General features: G+C 50.6%; 1 protein-coding gene across 4 annotated transcripts; it reads left to right on the top strand.

The window, feature by feature from the left end:
* Positions 1 to 155: 155 nt before the first annotated feature.
* On the top strand, positions 156 to 6,514 carry RCCD1 (RCC1 domain containing 1). Of its 4 annotated transcripts, none has more exons than XM_041751378.1 (8): positions 156 to 260; positions 1,176 to 1,380; positions 1,473 to 1,887; positions 1,999 to 2,120; positions 4,180 to 4,278; positions 4,570 to 4,740; positions 5,235 to 5,264; positions 5,783 to 6,514. In XM_041751378.1, the coding sequence occupies exons 2-8, from the start codon at positions 1,206 to 1,208 to the stop codon at positions 5,932 to 5,934; spliced, it is 1,164 nt and encodes a 387-aa protein (XP_041607312.1). In that variant the 5' UTR covers positions 156 to 260; positions 1,176 to 1,205; the 3' UTR covers positions 5,935 to 6,514. The 4 variants fall into 4 exon arrangements, with proteins under 4 accessions (XP_041607312.1, XP_041607311.1, XP_041607314.1 ...); XM_041751377.1 differs by lacking the exon at positions 156 to 260 and adding an exon at positions 690 to 829; XM_041751380.1 differs by lacking the exons at positions 156 to 260; positions 1,999 to 2,120 and adding an exon at positions 690 to 829 and having other exon boundaries at positions 4,574 to 4,740.
* The last annotated feature ends 5,744 nt before the right edge of the window (positions 6,515 to 12,258 follow it).

Raw genomic sequence — 12,258 nt, 5'->3', positions numbered from 1 at the left:
AGCTGCGGGCACCCAGCTGAGCACGGCCCTGCGCCCGCCCCCTGCCCCGAGCGGTGACGTCACCGCCCTCGCCCGCGATTGGCCGAGGGCGGGCCGCGGCAGCAAATGGGCGCCTGGCACCGGGCGCGGCTCTGCAAATCTTTACTCCGCGGCGGCCTCCCGCCGATTCCTGGGCGGCTGCTCCGCGTCCCCGCTTTTCCTCCTTCGTGACTACCCGTCCGGAGCAGCTGCCCGAGGAGGGTAGAGGGCACAGGGTCAAGGTCAGAGGCCCCTGGGGTTGGGACCGGACGCGAAACGGGTTAGGAGCTCAGGTCTCGGTCACGGCGCCTTGGCCGAGGAGGGACCCGGTGTCTGACTTCAAAGCCGGACGCTGCACGGAGAAAGCGGCGTTGCTTTTGTAGCCACTGGGCTGTGCTTTTGTCTCCCCATTTATGTGTGAGCCCCTGGGGGACAGACGGTACAGCATCGATAAATGCTTGTAGAACGAATCGATGATTAGGTGAGGTCCCTTGAAAACCAGTAAGTCCCACCGGACTTTTAAAAATCAACTCTAGGTGCTGGCTTTCACAAGGCAGCGCTCACCTTGCGCCTCTCGCGGTGTGCGCCGGAGTGTGAACCGTCTGCTTCCCTCTGCTGCACACGGTTCTACAGAGTACACGGCACCCTCTCCTCTCCCCAGCCTTTGCAGCACCGAACGACGTGAATAGGACTCAGAGCTTAAGTGACCGGACCAAGGACACAGGCACCACCACGTGCAGAGGCAAAAACGTGGACCCCGCCCGGCCCCTGGCTCCCAAACGCTCTGCTTTGCGCGGGTGGGAAGAGCACTGTACGTGGAGTCGGTGGCCCAGATTTCAGCCCCCGCCCCTCTTGGACCTAAGTAGTGTGATGGCATAAGGGTTACTTTCTCTGGGAGTGCTCTCTGCCAAATGGGGGTAATCCCGGTTCCCCAGATGACCTGAGATAACGTGCCTGACACGGGGAGCTGGAGGGGCTCAAATCCTAGGACGGCGGCTGAGGGCAGGGCGGCTTACCCAGCCGGCGCCTCCTCTGCGGACCAAGGAGCTTGCCTGAGTCCGAGGGAGGACGGGGCAGATGCCCCCGTTTAGGCAGCCCAGACTCGTCCAGAGTCAGGTGGGATGCCTAACCCTGCCCCCCACCCCCGCCCCGTTCAGGTGGCAGCCAGCAGAGCGCGCGGCCCGGGCATGGCCGAGGAGCGCCGCGGGTCCTGGTTCGGCTTCGGTTTCTGCGGCTTCGGGCAGGCGCCGGGCTCCGGGCGCGGGCGCCAGGTGCTCAGCCCCGAGCCGCTGCAGACACCCGGCTCGGGCGCCGACGTCCGCCGCGTGAGCGCCAGTTGGAGCTACACCGCCCTCGTGACCCGTGAGCGCCCCCCTCCCGCCCTCCTCCGCCCCGGGCCCCGCGTGCCAGGCGCGCCCGCTCCCCAGCCCGCTCTCCGCCCCCCCGCCCCGCAGGTGGAGGCCAGGTCCGGCTGTCGGGCGCGGCGGGCGGCGCGGCGGGCGGCTGCAGGGACGCGTGGGCCTCGGAGGCGCTCCTCGTGGTGCTGCGCGCGGGGCCGGGGCGCGGGGCCGGGCCGGAGCTGCAGGCCTGGGCGCCGGCTTCGGCGATGCGCGGGGAGCCCCTGTGGGCCCGCGCCCTGGGGCCGGAGGCCGAGGCGGAAGGCGCGGCGCGCGGCGAGCCCCCGGCGGGCGCGCTGCCCCTGCTGCCCCTGCTGCCCCTGCTGCCCGGCGCGCGCGCCTACGTGAGCCCGCGGCCGCCCTTCTGCCGCGCTCTGGCCCCGGAGCTGCGGGCCCGCCGGCTGGAGCTGGGCGCCGAGCACGCGCTGCTGCTGGACGAGGCGGGCCAGGTGTTCTCCTGGGGCCAGGGCAGGTGAGGGGGTGGGGAGGGCTCGGCCCGCCGGTAACGTGGCGCCGAGGGGGCGGGGGAGAGGACCGCCCGGGGGAGGCCGGAGGGAGACGTGCTGGGGCCTCCCTCGCTCAGGCACGGACAGCTGGGCCACGGGAGTCTGGAGGCCGAGCCGGAGCCGAGGCTGCTGGAGGCGCTGCAGGGCCTCCCCGTGGCAGAGGTGGCCGCCGGCGGCTGGCACTCGGTGTGTGTGAGCGGTGAGTGACCGCGTGCCCCTGCCGACCAACCCTTGGCCTCCTAGGCCCCAAGCCTCCTCCCTTCTCCCCTCCTGGTGGCAGGGAGCCTAGCCGGGCCTCCTTCCAGGTTCACCTCACGTTAACCAGCCCGGCCGGTACCCACTCCCACGTCACTTCGCTGTCTGCTGTCCTCCGTGGGCTCCCTACTGTCCCACCCTCGGCCTCCAGCCCAGGCTCTGTCTAAAACACTCCGCAAGGGCGCTTGAAGGGGTGAGGGCAGCTGAGCCCAGGAGAACCGAGAAGAAAGGGTGCAGTGGGGCAGGTGGCAGGGACGTGTGGCTCACACAGGACACTCAGCTGCCGCAGGAGGGGGCTGGTGGTGAGGGTGAGCCCAGAATGCCAACCTTCACTTGGGATCTAGTCACCAGCCCCCACAGGCCACCCAGCTGCGGCTGCTTCCAGTCTGCTGGCTGGGGCTGGGAGCAGAGGGTCTTCGGAGGGCCTGCGGCTCGGGCTCTGGCTGCCACTTCTATGCTGCAAGGGGGGAGGTGGGGGGGCAGCTTTATAAACAGGTGTGCCTGCACCACCCCCACCCCCCAGCCTCCCGTATTGGACCTGGGTTGGCAGCCAGACTTGAAAACCACAGGGAGGAAAGGGAGGAGAAGGTTAAAGAGAGCCAGATGGGAAGTCTCACACTCGAGGTTGGAAGAAATGTGAAGTCTTAAGTTTGCTGTAGTGTTTGGAGCACAGAAGTTTCAGAGCAGACTCTTAAGGTTCAAATCCTCACTTGGCCCCTCAGGTTGGACCAAGCATGTAACCTCCCCGGTGCCTCCTGTTTTCTCATGAATAAAACAACCTCTCACAACCCTCTGTAGGGTTCTTCGGAGAATTAAATGATTTTATTTGAAAAGTGCTTAAAACACAGGCATAAACGCTTGATAAAAAGTAGTTACTGTCATTAGTGAATTTTTGCGTGAGAGCCGTTGCTCCAACCAACAAAATGTAGTGTTGTGTGAGGCAAAGAAGCTGAGAGCTGCTAGAAGGGGCCTTCAACTGGACCAGTGAGGGGGCCTGAGGAAAGGGGTGTCGTGGGCTCAGTGGGCTTGAAAGGGAGGCCTTTAGGAACTTCTGGGGGTACATTTCTGAAGTGTGTGGTGGGTGTGCCGTGAAAGGGAAGTTGATGCAAAATGATCTCCAAAGGAGCTGGAGACAAATACAAAGACCACATGCAGCCTGACACCTGTGCCTGCACCTCCCTCCCTCAGACCTGCCTTTATAGCCCTGTAGGTTGGGAGTCCTTAGGGCAGGGGGTGGGAGGGGGGTGGGGGGGTGGTCACCACTCAGGAGGAGAATGTTTGGGAGCAGTTCTGTGTCACTCCCATCTCCTGATCCCAGGACCTTATGCCCCGAGGATGCTAAGGGCTATTATGTGTGTGGTTTTTAAAAAAGAAGGTATGTCTGGGGGTTGTTCCTTCTTCATTCAGTCTCTGACTGAAGAAGGCTTCATTCAGGTCTCAGAGCTGTGGTCATGGCAGGTTTGTCCAAGATGGTGTTAGGCTGGTTAACTCGTGGGAGGGGGGGAGGGGGCAATTTATCCACAGAAGGAAAAAGTGAAACTGGAGGGGAAGGTCCGAGAGACTTGGTTTAAAAAAGAGGATGACGGGGATCCCTGGGTGGCGCAGCGGTTTGGCGCCTGCCTTTGACCCAGGGCGCGATCCTGGAGACCCGGGATCGAGTCCCACGTCGGGCTCCTGGTGCATGGAGCCTGCTTCTCCCTCTGCCTGTGTCTCTGCCTCTCTCTCTCTCTCTCTCTCTCTCTGTGTGTGTGACTATAATAAATAAATAAATTAAAAATTAAAAAAAAAAAAAAAGAGGATGACGGAAGGCACTGGAGGGGAAAGGGAACCTATGAGACAAGAAAGCTGCGGGGGCCTGCGGCCACTGACCTGAACAGGGCGGGCATTAACTAATGCCCTAGGGAGCTAGTGGGTCTACAGGCCTTTGGATGGATCCAGGGGCTTAGGACAGTGGGGGTGCTGTTCATGGTCTGTTTAATGGGTCCCTTTTCTCTTTTTTTCAGAGACTGGGGATATTTATATCTGGGGCTGGAACGAATCAGGGCAGCTGGCCCTGCCCTCCAGGAGCCTGGCAAAGGATACAAAGACGATTCCAAGGGAAGGTGAGAGGCAGTTCTACACGTGTTTCTGTCCTTCCTGACTCCTGGCCATATGATGGCCTGAGACATTATAGTGCTTTGAAGGGGCGTGTGACATCTTTGGGACCCCAGGACCCACCGCAGCACTCTGGGCTGTGGGGATGGATGGGAGTACGGCAGGGCTGACGCCGGTGGGAGTGTCAGCTTGGACTGGACACCACTGTTGTGCGGGATGAGTTACTGTGTGGCTAAGGTGTTGGCCGGGGTTCCGTGTTACCAGTCACTATCATCCTCACTTTTACTGCTTCTCTGAAGCCAGTGGACTGAACGAAGACGGCTCTGAAGTGAGGAGAACAGCCAAGGGTGAGGATGGAGCCCCGGCCCCCTTCATAGCCATCCAGCCCTTCCCAGCTTTACTGGATCTTCCCCTGGGCGCAGATGCAGTCAAGGCCAGCTGTGGATCCCGGCACACAGCGGTGGTGACCGGTGAGTGGGGCCAGGCGGGCTGGCTCACTATGGAGCAGGAGTCCCTTCACCCCATTCCTGGGCTGGTGCTGCAGAGAAGAGTGTGATTACCTTAAAAAGTTCTTTTGTGTCTTTGACAAGTATAAGCAACCGCCTCCCTCAGCGACAACAGCCCCAACCCCAATGGGGCTCTCACAGTAGCTCCCCAGCTGTCAGGCCCTGAAGGTCTCTCCTGCAGGGAGGCTAGTGTTTGCTTCTTCTGATGTCGGGGCCTGCCCAGTCCAGCTTCTCAGACTCCCGAACTTGGTAGCTGGGAGATGCAGGCCAATCAGTTGGCATACAGGAAGGTCAACTTTCTCCATCTGGATCCTTTACCCGGATGCGATCAGTTGTTAGACAGTATGTGGTGCTGAGCCAGCAGGGCTCAGGACACTTAAAAGATGCTGGCTATGGGTTATGGCAGGCCTGCTAGATAAATGCCTCATGACAGCCCCTTCCTGTCCTTCTGGTTTTAGGAACTGGGGAGCTCTACACCTGGGGTTGGGGTAAGTAGAAGGTTTGCTTGTATGATGCTCAGACCTGGAGAGGAAGGGGCCTGGTGGAAGCTGGGGCCTGGGTCTGACCACTGGCAAGTCTGGGACGGAAATGCTGTGTATTTCCTTGTCTAGAACAGATCTAAGTACACCAAAGGTCAGCAACCACACAGGAGAGAAATAGATACTACTACTTCCCATTTATCTTTCTAAAAAATTGTCTTAAGGGAATAATAAGGCAGCATTTATGACACATCTGTTGGTCTGGCACTGGGTAGAAAAAAAAATCTCTGTTCTGAGTGTCTGGAATTAGGAGCAGAGAACCTATAAGAGTATCTTGCCTGGAGTGGGTGGTGGCAGTTGCCTCCATGAGGACTCGGTGGTGCTGGTCTCCTGAGTTTCCAGAGCAGACACTAGTGGAGGGGTGGCTTAAGCCCTGCACTTTGGTTGATGGGCTGAATTTCCTTCCTGGAAGGGAGAAGCCCCCGGGGCCTTTGGGGAGGATGGCCAAGGGGCTTGTTTCACTTTAGGTAAATATGGACAGCTTGGCCACAAGGACACAACAAGCTTGGATCGGCCCTGCCGTGTGGAATACTTTGTAGACAAGCAACTCCAAGTAAGGGCTGTGAGCTGTGGGCCCTGGAACACCTACGTGTATGCTGTGGAGAAAGAGGGGAGCTGACCTCTACAGCTAGGGCGTAACACAAATGTATAATACAGTAACTTAAACATTTAACACCAGTGACACTCCCACCCCAGCCAAGGAAACCACTGCGAGCACCCCAGTGGCCATGCATTTGCCCCTCCCAATCACAGCTCTCTTGCCTCCCCTTAGAGGTGCATCTTCATCTTCAGTTCTGTCTTCCTGTTGAAGCTTTGGAAGGGAAGGCCCAAGGCCAGCCCTGCAGACATAGTGAAATCCGAACTTCTGGGTGGGGGGCCCAGATGAGGGTAGGTTTTAAATCATCCCCCCCCAACCCAATGTAATTGAGGTCATGCCAACATTGGGGACCAGCAGGGGTCATCGTTGTCATCCTTCCTTACCTATTTTCACTTGGAATTTTATCACCCTTGTATGCATCTGTATTCAGTAGACTTTATGATTGCTTTCAACTTTATGTAAATGGCATCATTCTGTTTATGCTCCTTTGTGGCACTTTTTCATTCAGCACTATATGATCCACTTATGCTGTGCCCTGCAGTTCACTCATTTTTACTGTTAATGCAATATTCAGTGGTGTGAATATACCTCATTATATGTTCTTTTTTTGATGGTCATTTTTTCTGGAGTTAAAATATACATAACGATGTACCATCTTAACCATTCTTAAGTATGTATATCAGTAGTATTAAATAAATTTACATTGTTGTACAGCCAACACTCCCATTGACCCCTGTAATAATTCTTTTTTTTTTTAGTTTACTTATTCATGAGAGACAGAGAGAGAGAGAGGCAGTGACACAGGCAGAGGGAGAAGCAGGCCCCATGCAGGGAGCCTGATGCTGGATACAATCCCGGGACTCCTGGATCAGGCCTTGGGCTGAAGGCAAGTGCTAAACCGCTGAGCCACCCAGGCGTCTTAAGGGAATTCATCTTGTAAAACTTTCTACCTGTTAGGAGCATCTGGGTGGCTCAGTTGGTGAAGCATGTGCCATCAATTCAGGTCATGATCCTGAGATCGAGCCCACATCAGGCTCCCTGCTATCGGGGGTCCTGTTTCTCCCTCTCCCTCTATTCCACCTGCCCTGGCTTGTACTCTTGCTCACTCTCTGTCAAATTAAAAAAAAACAAAAAAACTTTTTACATGTTAAACAGTAACTCCCCAATCCCCCTGGCCACCAGCGTCATACCTTCCAACTTTCTGATTTTTGACTACTCTGAGTGCCTCATATAAGTGGAGTCAAACATTATCTTTTTGTCAGTAGCTTAGTTACTTAGCATGATGTCCTCAAGGTTCATTTATGTTGTAGCAGATTGCAGAATTTCCTTCCTTTTCAGGCCTGAATAATATTCATTGCATACACTTACCACATTTTGTTTATCCACTCATCAGTTGATGGACGCATTGATGAAGTTTTGAAATACAGGTGAGGTTTGGTGGGGTGAGATCCGGAGCCAACAACCAACCAAGAATTCCTGAGACGTCTTTGGTGCAAAATGATGGTTTTATTAAAGCACGGGGACAAGACCCATGAACAGAAAGAGCTGCTGCCCCAGGCCTGTGGCGGGGGTGGCTGATTATTTACCCTGGGAGTTGGGAGGGGTTTGAGGATAAGTACTCTCTAAGGAATTTTGGAAGCAAAGTTTCCAGGACCTTGAGGAGGTTAGCTATTGTTGGGGCAAGGTCACTTTTACCATCTAATAAAACCTGAGTCATGAGACCCTTCAGATGTATATCCGTGAGCCATATGCTTGGGGGATGATCGCCAACAAGTATCTTGGGGGGTAGAGATAAAGGAAATTTCTAAAGGAATTTTTATATGTTAAAGTAGACTTAGAGGATCCTGGGGGTCAGGCTGAGATTGCCTTTTGCACTTAGCAAAGTATTAACATTGAGGCATTTGAGTCCATAGAGTAGAGAAATGTCCCTCTGCCTGTTTCAAGGACTTGTCAATGTGCTGCCCCAGGCTTGTGCTTTGTCCTCAGCTATACCTGTGTTCCCCCCATCACTGGATTGCTTCCATGTTTTAGCTACTGTGAATAATGCTGCTGTGAACATAGTGCAGATATTTTGAGACCTTGTTTCCAGTTCTTTTGGGTATATACTCAGAAGTGGAATTTCTGGCTCATGGTAATTCTAGTTTTAATTTTTCAATGAGCCTATATACTGTATTCCACAGAGGCTGTATCATTTTTAATTCCTACAACAGTGTATAAGGTTCCGATTTTCCCACATCCTTCCCCAACACTTGTTTTCTGTTTTTCTCAATAATCACCATCCTAATCTAATGGTTGTAAGGTGCTATCTCATTTAGGTATTGATTTGCATTTACCTAATGATTAGTGATGTCAAGCGCCTTTTTTTTAAATTTTATTTATTTTTTATGATAGTCACAGGGAGAGAGAGAGGCAGAGACACAGGCAGAGGGAGAAGCAGGCTCCATGCACTGGGAGCCTGACGTGGGACTCGATCCTGGGTCTCCAGGATCGCGCCCTGGGCCAAAGGCAGGCGCCAAACTGCTGCGCCACCCAGGGATCCCGTCAAGCGCCTTTTTATGTGCTGATTGGCCATTCATAGATCTTTGGAAAAATGCCTGTTCAAATCCTTTGGCTGTTTTTGAATTATCTGGTTTTTGTTGTTGAGTTTTATTTATTTATTTATTTATTTTTGAGTTTTATTTATTTTTATTTTTATTTAAGATTTTATTTATTCATTCATAGAGACACAGCTAGAGAGAGAGGCAGAGACACAGGCAGAGGGAAAAGCAGGCACCATGCAGGGAGCCCGATGTGGGACTCAATCCCAGGACTCCAGGATCACGCCCTGGGCTGCAGGCGGCACTAAACCGATGCATCACCGGGGCTGCCCTGTTGTTGCGTTTTAGTAGGGGTTCCCTGTGTTCTGGATATTCATCAGATAGATGACCTGGAAATATTTTCTCCCATGGATTGCCTTTTTATTCTGTTGATAGCGTCTCTTATTGTAAAAAGCCAAAACAGAACAAAAACTTAATTTTCATCAAGTCCAACTTGTTTTTCTTTTGTTGCATGTGCCTTCGGTGTCCTATTAAAGAAATCATTGCCATATCCAACGTCATCCTAAGGCTTTTGTTCTGTTTTCTTCCAGGAGTTTTATTGTTTTGGGTCCTTGATCCATTTTGAGTTAGTTTACATATATGATATTAGGTAAGGGTCCAACTTTCTTTTTGGTGTGATTATCCAGTTTTCCCCCACACTTGAAAAGACTGTTCTTTTCCTATCGAATGGTATTGACACCCTTGTCACGAATCATTTGACCCATATATACAAAAGTTTACTTCTGGGCTCTCTACTCTGTTCCATCTGTCTATAGTCTTTTTTTATTTTTTCTCCCCAAAGATTTTATTTATTCATGAGAGACATACACAGAGAGAGAGAGAGGCAGAGACACAGGCAGAGGGAAGAGAGAGGGAGCCTGATGTAGGACTTGATCCCAGGTCTCCAGGATCACACCCCGGGCCAAAGGCAGCACTAAGCCACTGGGCCACCGGGGCTGCCCTCTATAGTCTGTTCTTAATGCCCATTCCATACTGTTTCGATTACTGAAGCTTGGTGTAGTAGGTTTTGAAATCACGAAGTGTGAGTCCTCTAGTTTTTTCTTTTTCAAGAATGTTTTGCTATTTGAGGTCCCTTGAGATTGCATAACAATTTTAGGATGGGTTTTTCTATTTCTGCAAATAAAATCACTGGGATTTGGTAGGGATTGTATTGAATCATGGATCACTTTGGGTAGTATTGATAATATTGTTCCAATCCATGAACATAGGATATATTTCCATTTATTTGTGTCATCTTTGCAGCATTTTGTAGTTCTCATTGTACAGGTCTTTCACCTCCTTGGTTAATTCCTAAGTATTTTATTCTTTCTGACTTTGTTGTAAACATAATTGTTTTTTTGTTTTTTTTTTTTTTAATTTTAATTTATTTATGATAGTCACAGAGAGAGAGAGAGAGAGAGAGAGGCGCAGAGACACAGGCAGAGGGAGAAGCAGGCTCCATGCACCGGGAGCCTGATGTGGGATTCGATCCCGGGTCTCCAGGATCGCGCCCTGGGCCAAAGGCAGGCGCCAAACCGCTGCGCCACCCAGGGATCCCACATAATTGTTTTTATAATTTCCTTTTCAGATTGTTGTTTGCATATAGAAATGCATTTGATTTTTTGTACTGACTTTGTATCCTGCTACTTTGCTGAGTTCATGTACTCCAACAGTTTCTTTGTGGATTCCAGGATTTTCTATATATTAAGACATTATCTGGGGATCCCTGGGTGGCTCAGCAGTTTAGCGCCTGCCTTTGGCCCAGGGCTTGATCCTGGAGTCCTGGGATCGAGTCCCATGTTGGGCTCCTGGCATGGAGCCTGTTTCTCCCTCCTCCTGTGTCTCTGCCTCTCTCTCTCTGTCTCAAATAAATAAATAAATAAATAAATAAATAAATAAATAAATTCTTTAAAAAAAAAAAAGATATCTGACAGTTTTACTTTTCTTCCATTTTGGGTGCCTTTTATTTATTTTTATTGCCGAATGGCTCGGACTACAACTTCCACTACTGTGTTAAGTAGAAGTGGTAAAAGTGGGTATCCTTGTCTTGTTCCTGATCTTAGAGGAAAGTCAGTCTTTCATCAGTATTATGTTTGCTGTGGATTTTTCATATACAGTTTTTATTAGGTGGAAGTAGTTTCCTTCTTTTCCTATTTTATTGAGTGTTTTTTTTTTTTTTTATAATGAAAGGGTCTTAAATTTTGTCAGATGATTTCTCTGCATTATCATGTGGGTTTTTTTTTTTTTAATATTTTTTTTCTTTATTTATGATAGTCAGAGAGAGAGAGAGAGGCAGAGACACAGGTAGAGGGAGGAGCAGGCTCCATGCACCGGGAGCCCGATGTGGGATTCGATCCCGGGTCTCCAGGATCGCGCCCTAGGCCAAAGGCAGGCACCAAACCACTGCGCCACCCAGGGATCCCCTCATGTGGGTTTTTTTTTTTTTTCATTTTGTTCATGTGGTGTATTAATTACCTCTATCATTCTGACATTCCAAGAATAAATCTCACTTGGATATGGTGTGTAACTTTTTAGATTTTATTTATTCATGAGAGACAGAGAAAGGCAGAGAATTAGGCAAAGTGAGAAGCAGGCTCCATGCAGGGAGCCCAATGTGGGACACGATCCTGGGACTCTAAGATCACACTCCAAGCCAAAGGCAGAGGCCCAATTACTGAGCCACCCAGGTGTCCCTAGGTGTGTAATCCTTTTGAAATGCTGTTCAATTCTGTTTGCTTCTAGTTTGCTGAGGATTTTTGCATCCATGTTCAAAAGGGATATCAGTCTGTAGTTATCTTGTAATATCTTTGTCTGGGTTCATAGAATAAGTTAGGAAGCATTCCCCCTTTTCAATTTTTGGAAAAGTTTGAGAAGTATTGTAGTAGTTCTTTAAATGTTTGGTAGAGGCATCTGTGGCTCATAGGTTAAGCATCTGCCTGTGACTTGTCATGATCCCTAAGTCCTGGGATTGAGCTTCCTGTTCAGCAGGGAGCCTGCTTTTCCCTCCCCCTCGGTCGGTCCCCCTGCTCCTGTGCTTTCTCTCTCAAATAATCTTAAAATTAAAGATGTTTAAATGTTTCGTAGAATTCACCAGTGAAGCCTTCAGGGGCTGGGCTTTTGTGAGGTGATTTTTGATTACTGATTTAATACGAATCTTTGTGATTCAGTCTCCATAGTTTTTCTGTTTCTAGGAATTTTTCTCCATAGTTTTTCTGTTTCTAGGACTTTTTCTTTTTCTTTTTTTTTTTTTTTTTAAGATTTTATTCATGAGAGACACAGAAAGAGGCAGAGACACAGGCAGAGGGAGAAGCAGGCTCCATGCAGGAAGCCTGATGCGGGGCTTGATCCCAGACCCTGTGATCATGCACTGAGTTGAAGGCAGATGTCCAACTGCTGAGCCACCAGGGCTGCCCTATAATTACATCTTTATACAATGTGTGCCCAGAACAACGCATTAGTCTCCCAAATCATGTAGAAAACAAGATTTGGAGTTACAAACCAAAGGTAGTGAAACTACCTTTTACATTAATAGTTGTTTTCTTTGCATTAGTCTCTTAAATCACACAGCAAAAAGTAAGTTACAGGCTAATTGTACAATATGACCTTTTATAATTGCCTATGTATTTACCTTTATCTAGGTTATTTCTAGGTTATATCTAGGTTATTTCTATCTAGGTTTATTTCTCCATATGGCTGGCTTCAAGTTAATTAATCTTGTTGAGGATGCCTTGTGATGATTCAATTCTCTCTCACGTTTATATTTTGCTCT

The sequence above is a fragment of the Vulpes lagopus genome, chromosome 4 (genome assembly GCF_018345385.1).
Source record: "Vulpes lagopus strain Blue_001 chromosome 4, ASM1834538v1, whole genome shotgun sequence".
Taxonomy (NCBI): Eukaryota; Metazoa; Chordata; class Mammalia; order Carnivora; family Canidae; genus Vulpes; species Vulpes lagopus.
This window is presented reverse-complemented; position numbering and strand designations above follow the sequence as displayed.

Coding starts and splice junctions, on each gene's coding strand:
- RCCD1 (XM_041751378.1), top strand. CDS start 1,206: ATGGCCGAGGAGCGCCGCGGGTCCTGGTTCGGCTTCGGTTTCTGCGGC. Junction 4,279..4,569: donor AAAGACGATTCCAAGGGAAG/GTGAGAGGCAGT, acceptor GCTTCTCTGAAG/CCAGTGGACTGAACGAAGAC. Junction 5,265..5,782: donor GCTCTACACCTGGGGTTGGG/GTAAGTAGAAGG, acceptor GTTTCACTTTAG/GTAAATATGGACAGCTTGGC.